This window comes from Buteo buteo, chromosome 5 (assembly GCF_964188355.1).
Source record: "Buteo buteo chromosome 5, bButBut1.hap1.1, whole genome shotgun sequence".
NCBI classification, from domain to species: Eukaryota; Metazoa; Chordata; class Aves; order Accipitriformes; family Accipitridae; genus Buteo; species Buteo buteo.
The window spans coordinates 31,053,410-31,076,559 of record NC_134175.1 but is presented as its reverse complement, the minus strand read 5'-3'; the positions used below and the strand labels follow the sequence as shown (position 1 = coordinate 31,076,559).

General features: G+C 36.8%; 1 protein-coding gene across 1 annotated transcript; it reads left to right on the top strand.

The window, feature by feature from the left end:
- Positions 1-385: 385 nt before the first annotated feature.
- Positions 386-22,171, top strand: HAT1 (histone acetyltransferase 1). The gene is made up of 11 exons (XM_075028447.1): positions 386-508; positions 1,745-1,816; positions 4,497-4,572; positions 6,189-6,309; positions 12,240-12,419; positions 12,650-12,771; positions 13,272-13,376; positions 13,720-13,826; positions 16,419-16,570; positions 17,885-18,001; positions 21,775-22,171. The coding sequence occupies exons 1-11, from the start codon at positions 502-504 to the stop codon at positions 21,940-21,942; spliced, it is 1,227 nt and encodes a 408-aa protein (XP_074884548.1). The 5' UTR covers positions 386-501; the 3' UTR covers positions 21,943-22,171.
- The last annotated feature ends 979 nt before the right edge of the window (positions 22,172-23,150 follow it).

Genomic DNA, 23,150 nt, shown 5'->3' with positions numbered 1-23,150 from the left:
GTACGTGAAGAAAGAGCGGAAGTAAAAGAGGTTGCTCTGCCCGCTCCAAAGCGGGAAGGGCGGACGCTGTATTTTAGGCCTCTTCACAGCAGGTTAACCCTCCGTTTAGCCCGGAGCGCTCAGAGGGGGAGGCGCGCTCCCGGATGAAACGGAACCGGCAGCGGGGGCCCGGCCCGCCGCAGGTGCGAGGCCGCGGCAGACAGCACTGCGCATGTGCGCCGGCCAAGACCAGTCAGCCCGGGCTCCCGGCGGCGGCGGCGGCTACCTGGGGGCGGGGCTATGCAAATGAGCAATGGCGCGGACACGCTTCTTAAAGGCTCCCCTCGGGACGGCGCTGGGCATGCGCGCGGGCTACGCGCCTCGCACAGTGCAGCGATTGGCTCCTCGTTGCGTTTCGGCGGGCGGAAGCGGAAGTGTATGTGTGTGCGCTCACTTCCGGTGAGTGGGCGCGCGGGTTGATTCGTTCTGCCCGGGTGACTCGGCCGCCGCCGCTCTTCGGAAATGGCGGGTAAGTCCTCGGGCCTGGGCTGCCCTGCGCTGCCCGCCTGCGCTCCGAGGGGTGGCAGGGCCCGCCTTGCCACCCTGACCGCGGAGGGGGGTGGCGGCGGCGGCGGCTTGTCCGCTGGAGGGAACAGGTCTGGACGCTTGCCGGCGCCTTTCCGTGAGGTGGTGTGGGGTGCCGGGGGCGGTCGACTCTGTCCCCCCTCTGCCGGGCTCATGCGGGCGCTGGTAGGGCCCCGGTGCCGCCCGCGCTCTGGGAGCGCTGTGGCCGGGACATGGGGCGAGGAAACGGAGCGTGGGCTTGGGGCGGCCGTGGCGGAACCAGCGGGTGAGGGCTGACCGCGGTGAGCTCGGGCGACCGGGGGAACCGGGTGTCTGGGTGGGGAGCGCGGCTAACTTACCGCCCCCCTGTTGCTATGGTCATGCTGCTGCGGGGCAGGCAGGCAGGCATCCTCGGGCTCACGGTCTCCGCGCTTGGTAGTGGTAAACCAGCGTGTACCTCCGTGCCCACTAGTCTAGTGGGGGTGGGGAGGGAATCAAAAACCCAGACTTGTTTTTACTTAAAGTTTACTATTCGAAGTCAGAGGAAGAACTTTCTGATGAGACTTCTGAAATGAAGGGCGGGGCTGGATTTGTAAAGCAGCTGAAAAATACCACGATAAGTGAAACGTCTCTTCTGTGCTGGATTATGCTTTGAAAAACAGACTAGATGTAATTTATTATTTCTTTCCACATCTGCTCTGGAAGAGAAGTGGTAACTAGATAATTGCTGGTGGTAGTGATAATAGCTGGTGTAGTTCGTGAACACTTGTTTATGAAATCACTTAATGCAAACACTTGAAATACCTTGAAGATGTTACCTAACATGTTCTTTAAAGGAAACATCTGTTAGACTGAATTCTTAATTTCTACTTAGAGCTTTCAAATATGTTTTATTGGTAATAACTTAAAACATTTAAATATTTTTATTATAATGCCCTTCGTTCTCAGAAACTAAGAGAGAGATACTTATGGTCTGTTTTCTAGTTGCAGAAAAGCATTTGAGATAAATCTCTATATTCCTTCTACACATTGTAGCATATTGTAGCTTTTTTAACTTACTTGTTCAGTACTTCTTGTGGGTTTGTGTTGTGTGTTTTTTTCTGGTTTTGAGAAGCTTTTTCTAAATATGTTCCTTGAATAATAGTGACACATAGATTGTACACATCATAAGTCTCTTTAAAAAAAAAATCTTTTTCTTCAGGACTTACTGCTATGGAGAAGAAGCTGGCTGAATACAAGTGTAATACAAATGAAGCAATTCAGCTGAAACTAGGTAATGTCACTTTTAAAATATTGTGCGCTTGATACTGGAATATTTTAGTACCTTCTTAAACTTCCTTATACTTAAATACACCCAGGTTTTAATATGTACTTATTAATATAAGTATACAAACACAAGAATGGGAATACATAATCTAGTTTTGCTGAGACTACTACAATTGAAGTACAGCTGTAGAAATTAAGTCCTGTCTCTGCATACCATTGTCATCAGCAATTTATTAGCATGTTACCAGAGGGCATTGGAGTTACATCTTGTCTTATTTTCTTGAAGTAATCATTATGTTCTTTTAGCTTCCCTTTTCTTCTCTAATCCCTGTGCTGTGGTGCAGTCCTAACTATGTCTTCTTCATGGTGACCATAGCAAGAGAACTCATTTCTTTAGGGTTACAAATATCTGGGTTTGTATTTTTTTAACATCTTTCCTTTCCTCTGTCTTTGATGGGGAAAAAAAAAATAAAAGCAAGAAAGAAGGCTGAGAAGTGTTGTTGGGTTGGGGTTTTTGCTGCCCCCCCAACATCTGGATTACACAAGATATTTTTAATGAAAATTGTTTAAAATATGAATAGAAAAAATGTCAATCTCTCAAACTGTTTATTGCTCTCCATAGCTAATTTGCTAGTATGCAGACAGAATTACTGAACTCTTGGTGGACTTGCTTATATCTCAAACTTAGGTTCAGCAGTAACAACTTGAAGAATAAGGCAGACCTGTCTAATTTCCAGTATTTCCAGCCCTTCAGCAATTTGTTCCCTTTAGCAGTACAAGTACCATAATTTATTAAGAAAATAGAAGTAATGAACCTGTTAATCACTTTTCAGAACTACTACTAGCAATCTGTTCCTTATAGTTTAGTAGCATTTTCAATGGTCACCTTCAGCTTGTGAGCCAAAACGTCATTATAAGCAAAATACTTAAGTTTTTAAGCCACTGTAATTATGAAGTATTTCTCTCCCTCTTAAACATTATTTCAAATAATGGTTTTATGACTAGATCTAGTATTTTACTTTTCTCTTCTACCTTTCTAATAACAAAGGAAAGAATGAGAGATAATGACAACTGAGTGAATTTTGTCTAGAAATCCAAGGAGCTACTATATCAGGTTTCAGATAGACTGCTAGAGGGTTTTTAATTAAGGTACCCATTCTTTCAGAGAGTGTAGATGTTCCACATACAAATTATATTAGAAAAGATGAGAAGCTACAAAGTAGTACCATTTAAAAAAAAAAAAAAGGCACGTATTTCCTACATGCATATAAAAGCAGTCATAAATTATCCTTTTCAGGGTCCTAATTTCTTCCATGGTGACAGTTCAGAATTGCTCTTTGGGTTTTGTTTGGTTTCTTTTTTGTTGTTTTTTTTTTAACACTGCTACTTTGCCTCAAATCTGTTGCTCTTTGAATTAAACCTGACAAGACAAGAGCAACCATTCTCTTTTACTTTTGAGAGGGCCAAACTTTTATCTTGTCACTAGGACGGTCATTTGCATTTTTCTCTTTGAATAACTACTTTCTAACATTATCAAAAAACTTCTTTCTTCATCTCTGCTTTTAATGGAGTAAAGCAGCAATGAAGCTGTAGTTCAATATTCCACAGGCTTTAAAGAAAAAAAAAGCCTTAATAGCAGCATTAACTCCTACAACATTGCATGCTAATGCAATATTAACTCATTCAACATTAAAAATGTGTACCTGTTGTCTTGAGCTATTTGTGCCTTGTTAATGTGGCTGAACTATCACTTTAATGCTTAAGTTAAGAGTTACATCCCTTCCAATTGTAGGTAATTTTTTAAATTGCAAATACACAGAGGATGTTTGGAAATCAAGTTTTCACAGTCTTCTAAAATTCTGGAAAATCATACTTTAATCTCTAATTTCATTTATTAATCATAAATCATATATTTTATGATGGAAGAACTCCTGTCACAATTGCTGTGGAGCAACTGCTGTAACTCCATAAGCATGAATAAAGTGCTTGTTTGGTAAGTTACTGAGTTTGAGTAGATGCCATTGTAGCAAATGTTTTAACATTACCAAAAAAGACCTTGTTTAATACTAGGTTTTGAGGAAAAGTAGAGAGTCAGGGAAAAAAAAAAAATCACTGATTATTTTGGTAATATTGGTACAAATACCAGTAAAGTATTGGTGCAGCTCTTTTGTATGTATCTATGCTGATTCTCCAAAAATTTGACATGAACATAAGTGCACATAAACATTTCTTTCCATTCATTACTCCATGAACACCCCCTACAGTGAACTATGTAGGAGAAGAATGGCAGAATGAGAAGGCAACATTGATTACAGGATCAATCTCGCTTACTGCAGGACTATCCAGCTGGGCAGTGTCCTCAGTGTTCAAGATGAAGTTAAAGGCAGTAACATTCAGGAGATATGTATATGAAATATATACATGTATACATCTGTGTCAATTTCTCAGTTTTATTCTGCTTAATGATTTGATCTCCTCAGGTCAAATAACATGCATCTAAATTGCACAAGATGTCTTTATGTCATTTATGTGCCACCCTAACGTAGATATGTTCATAATTGAAGTGTCTGACTGTAGTGGAAGGATGCACAAACATCTAGCAGGGCATCTGTGGATAAACAAACTGAAGCTGATGACTTGGTCATGCTCTTTGTTTTTTTGGTTGGTTTTTTTTTTTTTCTTCTCAGTTCGCTTTCCTGAGGATTTGGAGGATGACAACACAACATTTAATCCAGAGTACAGCCATCAAGTGTTTGGAGATGAGTAAGTTAAAGCATCCAGAGTCAAATGAATAGGTCTGGAAGGGGAAAGTTGCTTTCAAATTGTTAGAAAACAAGAAATCCTGCTATACCAAGCTATTTCAAATGACACAGCAGTACTTCAGTTTTATGACTGTATAGTTAAACAGTGGCCTTGGTGCCTAGCTCATAGAGTTTGAGCCTGTAGTGATTTTATATGCTATTTTTAAGGTCAGTTAGCAGAGAATGAAATACCTGGTTTTGTAGTCAGAATTACTTAAGTGGGTATTGTGTTCATGGCATTTTTCTAAGACTAAGAAAGAATTGCCAATTCTTGCTAATAACTTACACAGTAATGTGTACCACAAAACCCAATATCTAGCAACAGTATATCAATTTATTTTTTACTATTACTTAGGGTTTTTAGTGAATGAAACATAGGAGTCAAGTATTAACTTAAACTCACATTGTTGGCTGTTCTACATCATTGAATGTTAAGTGTACCAAATTCAGGGGTTTATTTTCTCTAATATGTACCCTTCTAACCAGTTAGACGTGCAGAGGATACAGAAACTATAGAACAGTATTGTTTCTGGTTTTAAGTATGCTGACTTTCATTAATATTGTGGGGAAGTTAGCCACTCTGTCCCTAGTGCTAAAGTGTCATTTAATATTTTCAGTAGAGTGACATTCAACAATCTGGCCATAGTTTAAAACAAACAAACAAAAAAAACCCCTAACTATATTAATTGTAATAAAATTAGTTAACACTATTACACATCTACTGCAGCTATCACTGACAATAATATACTTTTAGTAATGGGAGAACTCTCCAATCTGTCAGTATAACTAACAAACAAATTCTTGTTCTGGCACTTATACTTTAAATTTTAAATTATAAGTGTGCTACCATAAAAGAAAAATCTCAGTAAAAAAAAAAAACAACTATGCATTAAAATAACAAAAAAGAACCTGTTTCGTTGTGGCCATTGCCATTTTCTGCAGTTCAGTTTTTTGCCTGAAAAGAAGTTCTCTATACTTCATAACAGTATAGTGTTTATGTTCAGGCAACTTGTATTTTCAAAGTGTAAAAAAGGCTTTTCTATTCCATACTTTTTTTTTTGCATTTACTCAGTTCTATTTATGTTGGATAACTATATAGAAACTGTCCACCAAAACCACACTTATTCTTATGACTGGTTACTATTTGTTTTATACAGTATAAATTGCAGCAGTGTGTTCCAAAATATTATACTACACTGCAAAATAAGTTTTAATAAATGTTATTGATCAATTAATAAACAATGAGTTTAAGATACTGAAAAACATAAATGCAGTATTAGCTGTTTCAGGTATTTTTTCTTGAGCTGTCACGTTAAGGGCACAGACACTGCCTTACTGAGTTCAGGAACATGTTCTCTTTCTCCACTAGAGGAGCAAAATAACTAGTGGAAATAAGTGTAAGGCATTAGCTCTGTCTAGATAGCACACATCCAGTTTGATTCCCTTTTTCTGTTAGGAAGCTTAGTATACCTCACTGGGAAAGATGATGTGAACTTCAAAGCTTATTAAATTAAAGCACTGTGATGTGAATGTTTCGCTGTGTATAGAGTTCCTGATTGTTCTTTTCTCTTTCCTCAGTGAAGTTGCTTTTGGCTACAAGGGACTGAAGATCCTCTTGTACTATATTGCTGGTAACCTGTCAACGCTCTTCCGCATCGAATATACGTCTAAAGTTAATGAAAAGTTTGACTGTGTGGAGGTAAGGACAGAACCAGACCTGCACTTAAAATGTTATTGAGAAGGTTTAGTTGGGATATGGACAAGAATTTTAGGTTTAGTAATAGCCCACCCAAACATGACTTACATTAAAAGCAAATAAACAAAGATTCCTTTGTTGCTAAGCTGAAAAAAGCTTTGAACTTCATCTCTGCATTTTCACATTGTTCCTCCTTTGACTGCAGTACCATCAAAATTGTGTCAAACAGTACAATCAAACATGACATGCTAATACCAAACCCAGTTCTGCAAAAAACCACAGCAACTTAGCAAGTCTGTATTTTCATGTTAACTGTCTCCAGGAGGAGGACTAGCATTGGTGGTTTTTATATTGAAGAGAATTCGGTAAGAAGGAAAAGGAGGCTTCTGTAAACACTTCATGAGGTAGGATACTTGACTGTGTCTCTTTAAATGGCAGGTGTGGAGAACAAGTGAAGCAGAAGTGAGATTAGAAACTTTTGGTTGTGTATCATGTGCTTTATATCTTACTTCAAGGAACACAATAATATAATTACCTGCAGGATGTCTTGTTTGGTTTTGGGGTTTGGGTTTTTTTTAACTATTTTCTCTTTTTGCCTACAGTTTTTTCAAGCTTATAGAAAAGCTTTTTTTTTTTTTTCTCCTGTCCTTTTGCCTATATGATCTCAGAATATTGTTGAGATAACCCACAAAAGCTAAGCTAATTAGTCTTTCAGCCAATTGAAGAAAGGCATATGGAACTTAGGAATAAAATACGTTCTTAACAATGTTTTTAACTGTTAAATACTTGTATAAGTACCCGTACAGTTATTTAGAAAAACTCAGTTTTTCAGAGTGGTCTCTGATGCATTAAGAAAACTTATTATCATCCAAGTTTTACTTGGTTATAAGGAAGAAAAAACTGAGTTGGTTTCTTTCCAAGAGAGCTATTTATATGGTTATTGATGAATCTTTATAATACTCTGTAGTGTGAAATGGCTATATATTTGCACTGCCTTCAAATTACTCTGCATGCGAAAAGCTTTTTTTTTTAAAGTAATCATCTTTATAGTCATCGAGCTGTATTTTAAGTTCCTAATTTAAAATTCATTGGAGTTTATTTAAATATTTTCAAGGAAAGGCCTATTTTAAAGGAAAAAACATTGGAATGGCTTTGTTAAATGAATTTTAAAGATTTGCCCTTCCTTGTTCTGAAGTTGTGTTAGAATATACTTAGTTCAGCAGGCTAAGTGCCTGGACATGTCTGAAATACTTTTGAGGCTAGGGCAACATATCTTAGGAGTGAAAGGTCATGCTCTTCAATCTTTAGAAGGTTTTTAGTAATAAGGAAAAAGGGAAAGCTTGTTGTCAAAGTAGTAATCCTAATAAAATCAAACAGTCCAACCTTTCACCAATACAATTTCAAAATCATGTCACAACAGGAATCCACACTGTAGCACACTTATACTCACAGTCTATTTTCTGTACAAATGGCAAAGCCGCTTTTCTGGAGGTATGAGCAAGGTAAACAAGGTCTGTCTTGCCCTAAGCACACTCTGCAACTTTTTTGATTGTTCAGAATCCTTGCTTCTTTCAAGCCCTGTTTCCTATACTGAATTATTCCTCCAATTGCTTAAGGGATTGAGATGGGGACAAAAAAGAGGATCTTTTCAAGCTAGGCTTCTATATACTTTCCAGAGTATTTACTGACTTTGAATTGGAAGAATGTGGTAGCTTACCCTGTGCTTCCCTTGGTATTATTAGCACTGTACATCCAAATAAGCTGCCTATATGGCTATACCTAAACCTAAGTAGGAAAAAAGATATGGTAATCATCAATCTTGTTCTGCATTTGTATTTGCCATTAGTTTAACCACCTTAAGGTATGAATGTATTTGCAGAGATTAAAACATAAACTGTCATTACAGCAGGGTGTTAATTTAAATGCATATTAACATTTACTTTTTCTAAGTTAACTGTTTAGTTGCTGATCTTGGTTTATTCAGGATAATCATACTAAGATATGGACTATCTGCCATACATGACAGATAACCTTTGCACTGTGAATAGATGGTGTTTAGGCAAGGACAGCAGTTTCTGCTTTTAACATAACTGGTTACAAGCATAAAGTTAGTTTTAATGCTCTGCAAAGTTATTCACAGATTAGGATTTTGTATCTAAATACCCACACAAGCCCATTCAACAGCAGGTAGTTTTATTCTGTGATATTAAGTTTGGTTCCATCATTGCTAAAGCAGCTGCTACAACCTCTGCCAGGGACTGACAGAAATATTTGTCCCAATACTACTGTTTTTTTTTCCTCCAAGATCTTCTCAAACATGAGGTAAAATATAAGATCCTGAAATATCAAGAGCCAGAACTGCAGTGATATTTATGCATCTTAATATCATCTCCCTAAAGATGGATCTAAACCATGTTAGTGGGGAAGGCTCAGCAAAGTATGATTGTGTTTTGAACAGAAGTTGGCCCTTCATTTAGTGAAAACAGACAGAGTTTATCCCTTGGGTGGAGTTGATTCTTTCAAATATCTGAAGAGAGGCTGCTTTCTTCTAGTGTAAATATTAATAGCATTGACCTCCGAATTGCTTGCTGCTTTGAGATTTGCAGCTGTTCAAGTATCTTCCTTTTCATCTGCATTTTATGATGGGGTGGGGGAAATGATTTCACTAACCTCTGAAACAGTCTTTACTATAAATGTACTTATCTTGCTTTGCAGCTGGTCTAATATATCTGCTTTACACAAAAGTTAATGAAAAAGTGTAATTTTAATATTGGGCATCTTTTTTTTTTTTTTTAGTACTACTAGTGATCACTCCATTGCTCCCCACTGGAATTAATACATGTAATTGTTAGAGAAATTCAGCTTTCAAATATGTTTTTTAATTATTTTAAATCAAGTCACTTTGAAACAGCATCTTTGGTATAAAAATGTCATAACTGCCTGTTAGTACAAGAATAATATCTATATTAAAACTATCCAGAGTCAAATGCAATGTACAAAGAGACACTGTCCACTTAAGTAGTCTGACTACAAATCAAGTTTAGTTACAAGCCTATACCAAATTCCCCATGATCACCTCACATGATTCTGATTATGAAGGTAATACATGACAGGCAGTACTTCCATGAAGTGTAAGCAAAACAACTCCAGGTTGGCTTCATTCAGGTTTTTGCATGCTTCATTGTAAGTGGCTTTTCCTATGTTTAACACTGCTGCAGTAGTCAACTGGGATTGTTTTTCTGAACAGAAACCTGTGCATCATCGTGTGCATCCATACCAGTTGGTAAGATACGAGTGCCTTGCTCTCATAAAAGAAATTAGCCTCTCACCAATATCAAAAAATACACAAGGGAAAGGCAGTAAACAAATTCTGGTAACTCCTTGGCTTATGAGCACCTCAGAGAGGACTGTTTGGAAAGTGCCTACTAAGTAATGGATGTTTCCATTAAAAAGTACAGGTATTAATGAAACCAATTATTTGTATGCCGTTGATGTTTCAAGATTCCAGTATTCCAGGACTTACTAACTGCAAATTGGATCCCTTAAACTTATGCCACCATTCAAACTGAGGATTCTGGGATTTCCTCTGTAAGAAAGGGAGATCTTGTTAACGATAAAAGTAACTGAAGAATATAGTTTCTTAAATTATGTCAGACCCTGTTTCAAGGGAAGAGAAATTTAAGGAGGCAGTAGGTGAAAATGTGTTGTAGTCTCATAGAACTAAGAAGGATTATTTACTGCTTTATCTGCTAAGCCTCTGTTCTCATTACGTAATTCTTTCTATTTTATGTAAAACAAGATTTTTCTGTGGTGGCAGCCAGCGATGGGTGCATTATCTTACATGCCTTCAGCAGGTGAAAGTTTGTATTCCTTCTTACTACTAATGAAGAAACTTGGAAATGTGAGGGGAGCAAAATCGCTTAAACATTCTTTATATAATACTTCATACTGCATGTTCACCCTTTTTAGATATCTTCCACATACTCTGAGTTATTGAACTGATGCTCAGAAGTATTGTTTTACTTCTAGATTATTTTTACATTCTTTTTTCAGATGCATAAAATGAAAGTCACTACAGATTCTGAGTTGTTTCCTACAGCTTTGTCAGCAGTGCAGACTTAAGGTCTGTGTAAATGAGGCACTTGCAGTTTTTTTTAAAAAAAAAGGCATTTCTAAAATGTGTTCCATACAAATACTTTTTCTTTATGTAATTCATTGATTCTGAAAGAAATGGCTGATTTTGTGTAATGCAGTTAAATCACTAAGTGTAAAGAAAATATGTTTAACTAATATTGCTTTAAGAAGAATAGCAAAGGTTCCAGTAAATGCATCCCCTTTGTTTTGAGAATGAAATGGATTTAAAGATTGTACGCATTTTAACTGGGTTCTTACACCAAGTATTGTAGAGCTATATTTTAACTGCTTAATAGTGCTCTCTGCAAATATAAATATAAATGTTGGTAGTACCAAACCATTAAGAATAAAACTTGTTTGTGCTGAACTACTTCCATCTTTCTCTACACTGAAAATGTAACTGAATGATAAAGTGCTATTCATTTGCAGGTGCATTGCTTCTACTTAAGGGACTATGGTTGAAAGGACAGGAATTAGTAGCATGTTGTATTAGCCTTTTGTAGTGTATTTTGTTCTAAGCATCTTAATTTCCCTGTTTTAAATGCTAAGTAGCAAGGGTCTTGGTTTTGAACTAATACCCATCATGCATGTAAACGGTGTGAAAGAGCTGCTTAGTAAGTTAACACAAAGTGTTCTTGTGTCAGTCCTTGTGGAAATAGATACAATACAAACATTACAGCTGAACTCACGGCAAACTCCATTAAGTAAAAACCTGGATTCATTGTCCAGAGGAAAGTTTGAATTGAATGTAAGCTCATTTTGTTGAATGTGATGTCAGGCTTTTAGGGGTTGTATTGAGGAGTACGGTTTTGTTAAGTTGAGACCAATTCATTAAGTTTTATTGCCTGGTGAGAAGCAGTAATACGTTATTGTGAAACTTCATCAAATATTCATGGTTAAAAAGAAGTAGTAGATGTATTCAATCAAGTGGTCTTTTTGGGGTCTGAAAAGGATTATGAAGTCTGCTCAGCTGATAGTCTTTAACTTTCACTTTGGTTATCTGAAAAGAGTCATTTTAATGTCTGAATTTAATTTTGGTGTCAGAATATTTCATCTCCCCCAGTATGTTAGACTATAGGTCAGATTTGCTGACAGTATCCTTAAATTATATTTTTATTATTTTATGTCAAACATTGTTTTCAAAATGTTCTTTGATTAGAATGTGGGATGTTGTCTCTGAGTTTGTAATGTGTTTTGCAGCTGATCCTATAGGCAGGCATTTCGAGCAGGGAGATGTAAGAATGCAAGAGTATGCTAGCTGTCACTTTCCTGTTTGGGAGCTGCCATTTTTGGTCTTTGTCCCTTTTCTTCCACCTAGTTCTGCACTGCCTAGTACCTCTTACAAGCTGCTGATTGGGAACCTGAGTTCCGCAAGGCTGTGTAGCATAGTCTTGGAGAATTGCTGGCTGGAAATTCTTAGCTTCTGAATATGCTGCGCTTTCAGAATAGCTATCAGCACTCTTAGGTTTTACTTGAACAAATGTAACAATTTTGAAACATAAAAGTGTTCATGAACTTATGCTGTAACTACGAGCTTTTTTATGCTTACAGTGGCTGGATTGTGACCTTTCTAGATCTCATCAGTGCAGCTCCTTTACTTTCTGGAAGGTCACTACTGAACAACAGGAACGCTTGCTTTTGCTGCTTCTTTTTTCTTTTTTTTTCTTCTTTCTTTTTTTTTCTTAATTACTGTTAGAACATAGCATGTCTCTTATATTCATTTCTTATAGCACAATAGTGACATCAATGCTGTCTTTTTCTAATCTTCCACTGATCCTGCCCCCTTTTGTAATCTCCAGGCAGATGATGTTGAAAGTAAAATTAGAGAAATCATTCCTCCTGGTTTTTGCACAAACACAGATGACTTTGTGTCTCTTCTGGAGAAGGAGGTCAACTTCAGGCCCTTTGGAATGCTGCTACACACATATTCTGTCCATAATGAGGAAGCTGGTGAAGATATAACATACCAGATATACAAGGTATGAAAAATAAGTTAAACGGCTTTTGAGCAACCAAATTAAGTTTTACTTTGCAATTATATACTTTCAGTAATGTTTCAACTATAATATATAAATACTGTCACTTTACCAGTTTATTGATAATTATAAATACACTTTTTTATATTGGAGAATTTAATTAGGTTTTGCATTTTTTTTCCCTCTTACATCTGTGATAGGTTTCACCTGACTTCTCCTGGCTTTTTCCCTAGGCCGACATGACATGTCCAGGCTTTCGAGAATATCATGAAAGGCTTCAGACGTTCTTGATGTGGTTTATTGAAACTGCTAGCTTTATTGATGTAGATGATGAAAGATGGAACTACTTTCTAGTGTAAGTACAGTTCTAAAGCAACAGTGGACCTTATTACCTCCACAAAGCCTGCGTTTTAATTGTGGCTGGCCAATTATTGGAGCAGTATAATGATATTTTTCCCAGGAAAGAAGAACCATTGTTTATGAGCCTTGAGTTTTCCTCCATTATGCTTTGGGAAAGCTTGAGAATAGAGCTGAATTAAATGCTGTTGTCCGTTAGAGCCCTGAATGTAGGCTTAAACAGTAAAATGAGCTTTGCCTGTGTTTTCTTTTACTTGCCACCTATTCATCTTTATAATAGGCAAGTGCACTGAAGTGCTGTAAAGAGGCCTGATTTATCCAAGTTGCTGCACACCAATTAAGTGAATTGTACGTTCAGAACATAGCAGGTGTACCCATTGGGCCCTCACAGAGTAGCTTGCTGACACTGAAAATTCAGTTGGAGAATGGAAAAGAAAATGGACACTGCATGGGAGCGCGACTGTAATTGACCTGCTTGGCTTTCTGTTTTATCTGCAGATTTGAGAAGTATAATAAGGATGGAGCTACGCTCTTTGCGACCGTAGGCTACATGACAGTCTATAATTACTATGTGTACCCAGACAAAACCCGGCCACGTGTAAGGTAATTGGCGGCGTAACTCGTGCCTTGCCTTTTATTTCAGAAGAGGGAACTGCTGAAGTTCCCAATACTTGTTTATAATGGTGTTGATTTGTTTAAAAAAATCCCCATTATTAGCTGGCTATGCACTGATTTATTTCATTGTTCCCTTCTTGAAGCAGAGGGAATCTCAAACAAGTTTTGAATATTTAGCAATTTTAAGACTCTGTTAAAAATTATATTTTAACATGAAGAATGCTACACGTACTTCAGTCTAAAATGAAATACCATTTCATTTTTAAGCCTTTACATTATAATGTTTGCAAATGCATGCATTTGAACTGAAAATACATTCCTTTGTCTGTAGCCAGATGCTGATCTTGCCACCATTCCAAGGAGAAGGCCATGGTGCTCAGCTGCTTGAAACAGTTCATAGATACTATATGTCTTCTCCTGTGGTACTTGATATAACAGGTTTGTGTTAAATTTTTAACTTGTTTCACTTGTTTCACTTGTTTAATAAGTAATTTGTAGCATTCACAGGTTGTCAGCCTGCAAACTAACTTTCATGTTCATTTGTCAGAATTAAATGGCCTTTTGAAGATTTAGCTTCAGCTCAGTTCAGGATTAATAGTACTCTGGTTTAGAGAAGAACTGTATATAATGTAGCTCCTTAAATCCTTTACTTGGAGAACAGCACACCAGGAAAATTCAATCCCTAGCGTGAACGGATTACCAGTTAATTAGCCATTTTATTGTGAGATACACAGCTGAGTTTGCCAAGAGATCAAGCTTTGTCAAATTCCTTGTTCAGCTTACTCCTATTAGCCAAAACTCAAAATTGGGGGGGGGGGGGGGGCAACACACCAAACTAAAATGGTGTATTAATACTGGTGTGCAAGCCAAAATTTTACAGACAGTAAAAATCTGTAGAGAATTTGTGCTCCAGGAGCAGGTATTGCTGGCTGAAAGCACCCATGATATTAGAGGTGTGTGCACAAATACCTAAAAATAAAAAATTCTTGAGGAAATGGCAGCAGGGGTAAAGTGTGTATGTGCGTAAAAAATGGCTACAAACATGACATCTGTCCTGTGGTTTGAAGTCCAGTATAGGAAGAAATGCAGTTTGAACACATGACTTGCCCATTCAGTTCTAGGTGCTGTCTCAGACCTCATCTTAGTTAGAAATAACTCCCCCATTCTAATTAAAATACAATAGAACTCTTGCTTTCATAATGCATTGCTGCAGGATAATCCTAACATGAAGTAATCCACTTCATAATTTTAATCCAGTTCATAGGAACCTAAGGAAGTATAACTTCATTTATGCAACAGGAAATCACATGCATTTACTTTTTTCTTTTTCCTTTTAGTTGTACAAAGCTTTATATAGCTTTTGTCGCTGAGGATAAACAAAGTCTTAACATGGTACTGCATAAATCATGTGACATGTTCATGGTTCAGTGCCTTAAATGCAGGGTTGTAGCAAACAGTAAATGTGCGCTAAAATAGGTTTTAATTTCTTTATGGAATAAAGCAGGAGAAAGCTTGCAATATTCTACATGGCACTCAAGTTATGGAAATTAAGACTTTTATAAAATTATTTATTGTTCTTTTTGAGGGGAAAATCAGGCTGGACAATGTTGATATGGCCAGGTTATTTAGTTACGTAGCATCTAAAATTGTGAAGCAAAGCCTTTAACCTCTCTGAAAAGAGGAAATTAAGGTCTACCTAATCTCTTTGAAAGAGCTAATGCTTTAAAAAAAAAAATTACTTTGGAGTTTCACATTTACAACAAATATTTTGTTCTGCTTATAACTTGTCATCCTAACACAAGCTGGTAGTGCTTACTGTACAGAAACTGCCTCGTCTTCTTTTAACTAATCTGAGCAAAAGGAAATGGAATCAATTAACTTCAGTACAGCTTCTCCAATCTCTTCTGCAGAATAAGTGCTATAAGACTTGCCACACAAGATTAGGCCGCTCATGCACAAAACACTTAAACTGATACAATCATCATAAGCATTCTCCAACCCAAAAAATAAATTGCCAGTTGTGCAGTGCTGCATACACAAAGCAAGATCTTCTATCCCAGTCCTTCTTCTTGGTAGCTTATTAGCTTTTGATCATCCTTAAACTGCAAATTTCAACTATTTACAGTGGTCCTCAAAACTAAAGAAAAACACAGCTGGGATATAAGTTGTGTAGCAATAAATTCCACAATGCTAGTCCATGGAGAGAATGAGGGGAGGGGAACATGACCCTGCTACTTATTTGTAGTAAGCGTGTCTGAACAATTAAGTAAGGAAGAAAGAAATATATTTACAACATTGTAAGCATTTTCCTTCTGCATAGTTCATTAAGTGGGAACAAAGTTGCATGTGGGACCATGTTAATGTTCACTGAAGCTAGTTCTCAACTTTGGTGTTTTTTCTAAAGCAACAGTTTTGATAGTTAGGCTACCATTTTAAGCAAAATGGAAGTAACTTGAAATTGTGATCAACGTTTGCTTAGGTCCCTTCTAGCCTTTTAATTTTGGATAAGCTTGTCTTTTGGGTCCTCGTACCTTTCCCTGTCTTCCTTGCTAACAAAGACTATAACTTGTGGTCAATATATATCTTTGGCTAGTTTAGTTGTGTACAGTAGGATGGTTTCACCACTCTTTTTCCACGTAACTAGTTTGTGTTCTAGTAGTTCTACCACTCTGTCAAATATAGAATAGATGGAACATAGAAGAAAAAAGGCTTTATATGTAGAGTAGTTCTCTTTTTCCAAGGAGTTAAATTGGATCAAACATGTATAGTCAGTCTCGTAGAAATGCCTATATAATACTGTACAGTACTGCATGCACAAAATATTAGAAGTTTTGCTTTCTGCAAGCTCCTTAATGTCTACTGTCAAACATCTAAAACTTTGATAGCCGTACTTAGGATTAAGCACACTTGTTTATATACTGATGAATACTGTATCTGCTTTTGTTTTCAATAGTTCTTTGTAATTACATACCAGAGATGAGGAAACAAATAATGCTGATGTTAACTACATGCTTTTTTAATTCTTTCTAGCTGAAGATCCATCTGAAAACTATGTGAAGCTAAGAGACTTTGTTCTTGTAAAGCTCTGTCAGGATTTGCTTTGCTTTTCTCCAGGAAAGTTAATGCAAGGTTTCAGTCAAGAAATGGTGATGGAAGCTCAACAAAAACTGAAAATAAATAAGGTATTAAATCAGAACAGTTGTAGTTGGATATATTCTTATCAAACTAGCAGAATAACAATTTAAACATAAAGGTGGAGACTTGGAATTTACACACTCTGGCTTATTTCAACAGATTTTTAGGATGTATCTGGAGGGGAGATACCTAGCTTCTGGTTTTAGAGAACTTTTTTTTTTACATACTAATTCTGTTCACGTAATAGAATTTGACATGGTTTCCATTTCTTTCAGGTATATTTATACAAATAAGTGTTGTTTTGGGAATGCAGAACACTAAAGTAGCAAACAACTGCTACTAAGGCAGCTCTAAACACTTGGAGAACTAAACAGTTAAATTGAACAATTAAATTTACTGGTTGGTAGTCTCCTCAGTAAGTGATTAAACTCATTAGTGAGTATGGTAGTGAAAAGGCAGAGTTGCTTAATTAAAAATGTATTTGAATGTGGTTTAATGAAAACTTTGAGGCTTGAGGGATAGGGGGTGTGAAGCCATATTCAAATGTGTTCATGAAAATGGTATAGCTTGTATAAGGAAACAATATCTGCAGCCTTCTGTGACTAGTATATTAAACCTGAAAGGGTAAGTAAGTTGGGTTTGGTTTTTTAACAGTATCTAAACATGTGCTAGTGTAGCAAACAAACACCATCTTATTTTTGTTCTGCTCAGCAAAAGAATACTTGGTCTTAAATTCTGTTTTCATACAGATGCAACAGTTAATACTAATACAGTAGCAACATAATTTTTTTTAATTCCTGGATGTGATACTAGCTGATCCTGGTTCCAAAAGCACTTCAGTTTTTCCATTTACTAATTCTTTCATTTTCTTCCCTAGTAAATAGAAAACTTAAATATAGTTGTTTCATTCTCATATTTAGAACTTCCAAGGGGCCTTGTGAAGGGCAAAAGGTATATGGAGATTATTAAAATTGGCAAAGTAGATACTGTTCAGCAAAATACTGCTTATTGTCACTCTAGTTCCAATCCTTCAGTTCTTTGAAGTATTTTTGGACTCTGGCTTCTGGGCTTTCTTCTGCCCGTTTACAGCAGGTCCTTGAAGCACCTCTACAGCTGGTGCAACACTGAGAGATCAGACACTGGCTGCGTGGAAGAAAATGGGTTTGAAGGAAAAACAAGAATGTTTATTCATTTAACCCACCAGATAAGAGGATAGGTTTGACAGAGGCTTTGTCCATGCCTCTGACTGTCTTCCGATAAGCTGAGGAACTATTCTAATCTTTCAGTATTTCTCCACTTTGAGTTCTGTTGAGTGACCTCTTTATTCAGACATGGTTTTTATTTTCCTTTCTGTTCATTAGCAACACACAAGACGAGTTTATGAAATTCTCCGATTGCGTGCAACAGATATGGGTGATGCAGAACAGTCCAGAAGCTATCGGTTGGACGTTAAAAGAAGACTGATTGGCCCCTATAAGGTGTATATGACTTAAGTATCATTTAATACTTATTTCAAGGCTAATTATACTTGATTTTACTTTCATTTCCATAAGTGTAGTTGATGCCAATTATGTTGCCAATCAACTACTATTAGTTATGCAGTGTTCAACTGACATATACACACATGCAGAGAACGTTCACACATAGCAGTGCTGAAGATCCTGTGTTTGGCTCCTGACTGTGTCCTGCCCAATTCCAGCAGGAAGTTACTACTGAGCTTATGCTATCTAGCTACAAGTGGCATTATGCCCAGGTAGGCTTTAGGGGGAAAAAAATCAATTTCTGGAAAAGATTAAAAAAATCGTGAAAAGACAAGCCAAAAATCTGAAGAACAGTAAATGCTGCAATAAGTTTACACTGCAGATTAGGTATAGTTTAGGTTCCTGTTCTACTTGTTAGCTAGGTCTTAACAAAACAGCTTGCTAGAAGTAATCGAGCCATGCCAACATAGAACTCTGTGCAGGTGGAATATAAAATAATTTCAGCAGTAAAGTTCAAGCAAGTACTAAACTTAGTACAAAGTAATTTTCTTAGCTCCTATTAAGTATGCTTCTCAGGATCTTCAATATAGTTGGTCTGTGTTGCATAAACTGACCCTTTGAGTTACAGATTTTTTTAACTATATATCTTGATGCTAATGGCATCAGTCTTTGTATTTAGAGTCAAAAGACCACAAATAAACGTAGATTTATTGCTATAACTAGCATGTTACCTACTCTCTTCAATTAAGTACTTAATAAGCAAACCAAAACCCTGTTGGAAAAGTTTTGCCAAGTATGAGAAGTACCTTGATTAGCTTGCAAGCCTTCTTAAAGCAACACTTACCCTGTTACACCAAAATAGCAAAACTTTGATTGTATTCATGTTGGACTTAAGGGGGCTGTTAGCAGAAATGAGAACCTAGCACTGTACTAAATACTTGGTCTGGAGATAACACTATGTCTTGCTGAGTGGTAGGACCTTAATCAAAACACTTTCATGAGTGTCTTTTCTCATTTGCTAAATTTCACTCAGTGTCCACTACAAATAAGGCTGTGATTTTTCAACTAACAAGACTGTTACATGGTTTCAGTTCTTTCACTCAGCACTGAAGCCCTATAAGGGAAATCCAAAATTCCATAAGCAGCTTCAATTCTAGCGCTTCTAGCAGTTGTTTCCACTTCAGTCTTTGCATGCAATAAATGCATTAATAATAAATGGATTTTGTATTGCTAGATATGCAATATTGCTACTTCAGAATATTGCATTTTTAATTTTTCAGTTATTTCAATGAGGATTCAAAAGAATCCTTAAAGCAGCCAACATCCTTTCTGTGATTTTGTTTCAGGTTCTGAAATACAGCCATCTTGTTTATGGTAGTTCTACCTAGTAAACAGCTTGCTTACATAATTGTTTTAAACAATATTTCCAATAAATTGTCATGGTGCTGTTTTCAAAAACTTTTCATAACTGCAATTAAACTAACCTTTAATATATGCACACACTAATTTTGAGGGGGAGGAGAAGCAAATTTTAATAAAGAATCAAATATTGTGTACTCTAATGCTGGTTTAATTTTTTTATATAAAGAACTTGATAGCTTCATTTGAACAGTGCTGTACAGATGTAGAATAATTCTAAATTGCCACTACCTTAATTTAGTAAAAATTATATTGCATCTGACAGCTATTTCCTGGCTAACAGTAGCAGAAATAAAACTGTATGCAGAAACCACAGATGAAAAAAAACTAATACATCTATTCCCCTTGAAGTCTTCACATTAGCAGGGAGCCTGTTGCTAAAAATACTGAGACTTTTACGTATATGGCACCACTAGATTGGAATGACAGATACAGCCAACTACGTTGCTCTCGGTATAAGTAGTACTAAAACAGGAAATAAAAGAATTGATATCTTAGTGAACAGAGCATCACTCTAAGGTAGTTCAAAGGGTGAGTAGCTTGTGAAATTTCAATTTCACTGTGGCTTCTCCATTTCTGAAGAACTCTGCTTTTTATGTTCATTAGTGGACTCTGCTGGTAGACATGTCTTCTTGATCATGTCTTTGTTCTTCATGTCATCCCTTCTGGAAGTAAATACCACTGCTGTGCTGCTTTTCTTAATCATAATGCTTTGTTTGGGTTTGCTACTTGAACAGAATATACTTTTCTGCCCAGCCCAATAACTTGCTCCCAAAGAATCCTCTTGAAACTGCCCAGGTAAAAGGTCACTGATTGCAGGTTTCAGAATCTTGTGTACCTGGACATGCTCGTAGTATATTTGGAGGGAAACAGATATTGAAACAACTGGTTATCTGAAACATGCAGAGGAAGTTTGCTTTTTACCTGGAATCTGGAACTTGGAGATGGCCTAACGCTACAGTATCAGATGTTACTGGCATTTAAAAGCTGACACCTTTTTTTCAGAGCTAGTATTTATAATCTTAACAGATATTTCTATTAATTAAGCAGACTTTGAATTTTAGAGTAAGGAGGCTTTAGTTTTTCTACTGATGGAAGCTTGCTTGGAAGGTACTCATCTCTATTTTCATTTGGGCAACCTCTCACATGTTTTGAGTATCTTATTCATTTTGACTAGGTAGAGCTAACATGAATCTAAAATTTGAACAGCAATGCTGCTTTTGACGTCCTTTCTACAAGGAAATGTTTCTTGATTATTGGCCAGAAATGTGCCTGGAGACCTCATCAGGACTGTGATACAGAGCCTCCTTTTCTGAACTGAACTTTGCTGATCTGTGGGAGATTATAAGTTTTTCTGATCTTACCTATTTACAGTTTACTGTGGTCTCCACTCCTTCCTCCTGACCCTCAGCATCAATCATAGAAAGAAAACAAATTTTCCTTTGAGATAAGTGTAAAATTAAATAGAGTACAGAAGGGCTTTGGTTTTGAGACTGATAGTAGAAGTAGAATAGTTTGGGGAAATTTTGTTGTTTTAACAAACTCTATGATTTCATAGGCATTGCAAAGATTTATTGATAAGATGCCAGGCATACATAGTGCATATATTTCTTTTATGAAATGTTGAATGACATTCAGCTCTTACAAAGCGAGGGAAGACTGAAGAATGGAAAGTAACTAAGAAACTGAGCAGTTCAGAAGTGGATATCAGCTGTATAAAAGTATAGCTGGGGAAAGGAAAAACACCTCGAAATACTTTTGTATTTAAGAAATAGGTAAAAATATCACTTATGTGACACGGCAAGGGGAACTCCTTGTCTTCTTGCTGTACAAATGTTTATGCTTGTAAATAATCTTACTGCATTTCAGTGTTGTTACTGTTAATCTCTGGTAACTTCTGAATAATTTGTAACAATTTGTGAAATGCTCTTCTGTGTACAGGAGGCTTAAAATTAATTTTTGGTGGTCAGTTATGGGGAAATTAGTTGTCTGAACAGCCACATAATGGGACACCAGTGTGATTAATGTCAGCATAGAATTAGATATCCTGGTCAGTTTTCTACAGTCCAGTTTTTCATGCCATACATCTTCAGTAGTAGAAGTACCATTAGACCTAACCTGTTTGGTTAAGGAAAAACTTTGAAACGGTTTTTCACTTCACTGGTTCATTGGTAACGCAGAAACTATGAGGCTTTAACAGAAGAGATGTCCCAATCAAACACTATTACTATTTTGCTTAGAATTAGGGACATCTTAAAGAACTAGATACTGAAATTTAATAAATTTAATGAAATACCATAGTCTTGTTTATTATTGGTTGTGTTCAAACTACTTTTTGTTTGATTGCTTAGAAAAAGCAGCGAGAACTTGCCAAGATGAGAAGGTGTCTAAGACCAGAAGAGCTGACAAATCAGTTGAACCAAATAGACCTAAACATGCAACATGAACAGTTAGAAGAGAGCTTCCAACAACTTGTTTCAGATTACCGAAGAGTCCTAGAACGACTTGCACAAGCCTGAGGATCCTGCCTGTACAGGAAACTTACAAATTTCTATACAGTGTTGTAAAGCACATCCTTAATTGCCACTTAACTGCAAAAAAATCTCATGTGACGTTTTAATCACATTAAAGGTGACTTGTGTTTCTGTGCATTTTGAATATTTTCTATTTTTGTGTTGTAGATTTTTAAATGTTGTACTTTAGGTTTGGGGGCACTTACTGCTGTAATAAACAATGTAGATTCTCAGATATAGTATCACTTCAATTGTGTTGATTTTCTTTTACCCTTCTGTTTTGCTTCAAGACATAATAGATACCTGAATAGCAAGTTAATGCATAAATCTAAGCAATATAAATATTGCATCTCTCAAATTTCTCCTAACTTGATCCTCCTCAGGCTGTTCTGCTTGGATCCTATTGTACTGTGTAGGGCCTGTGCGCTCTTTGGTTTAATGTCATGTAAGCAGGTTACAAGACTGGTTCTGCGGTGTGGCTGGCATGCTTCCTGAGTATCGGCTCTTCACCCTGTCTTAAAAGTGGATCCTGCTCCCATAAGCTGCCAGACCCATTCCACTTAAGCCTCTACAGGCCTTGAGCATATTCTTTTTCAAACCCCCAAGTTTTCAGGTTCATGATTTCAGGAAAATACCTCACAGTTGGGGAAACAGCCAAGACTTCGTATGGACTCCAAAAGCATTTCTACTAGTGTAAGAAACATACAAATCTGTAGGAAGCAAGTACTTTTTATATAGTTCCTTGACTCTATTCTGCTATCTATTACTTCTCAGACTTGAGGTTAGTTCTTAAATATCCTGTCTCTCCTCCCTCAAAAGAATAAATTATGCTATCTTTTCTTGCAGTTCAGCCTTTAGAACTGATTTGTCTTGGCCTGTAATCAAGAGGACTTAATCTGAATAAGGATCACTGAAATTTATTAACCATGTTTCATGGTCCTAATGGGTTTCAGGTCCAGCTTTCAAAACTGCAGTTTGTAGATTGACAGTTCTCTGCTACTGTCTGATATGATGTGGAGAAAAAGTGTGATGTTTTCCAAATGTTTAAAACATCCTGTGGGGTTTTTTTTTTATTTTCTATTAAATTCTTTTTAGAAATTTTAATCCTTCTGGCTAGGATATCTTGTCTGTATGATATGTCATTCTTCTACTCTAGTATCCAAATCTATTATGCTTATTAATAATAACTTTTAAAAGACTCTCCTGATTGTAGT

Excerpts from the sequence above, each read along its gene's own strand:
- HAT1 (XM_075028447.1), top strand. Across the intron at positions 6,310-12,239 it reads AAAAGTTTGACTGTGTGGAG|GCAGATGATGTTGAAAGTAA; the intron begins GTAAGGACAGAA and ends TGTAATCTCCAG. Across the intron at positions 18,002-21,774 it reads GACTGATTGGCCCCTATAAG|AAAAAGCAGCGAGAACTTGC; the intron begins GTGTATATGACT and ends TTGATTGCTTAG.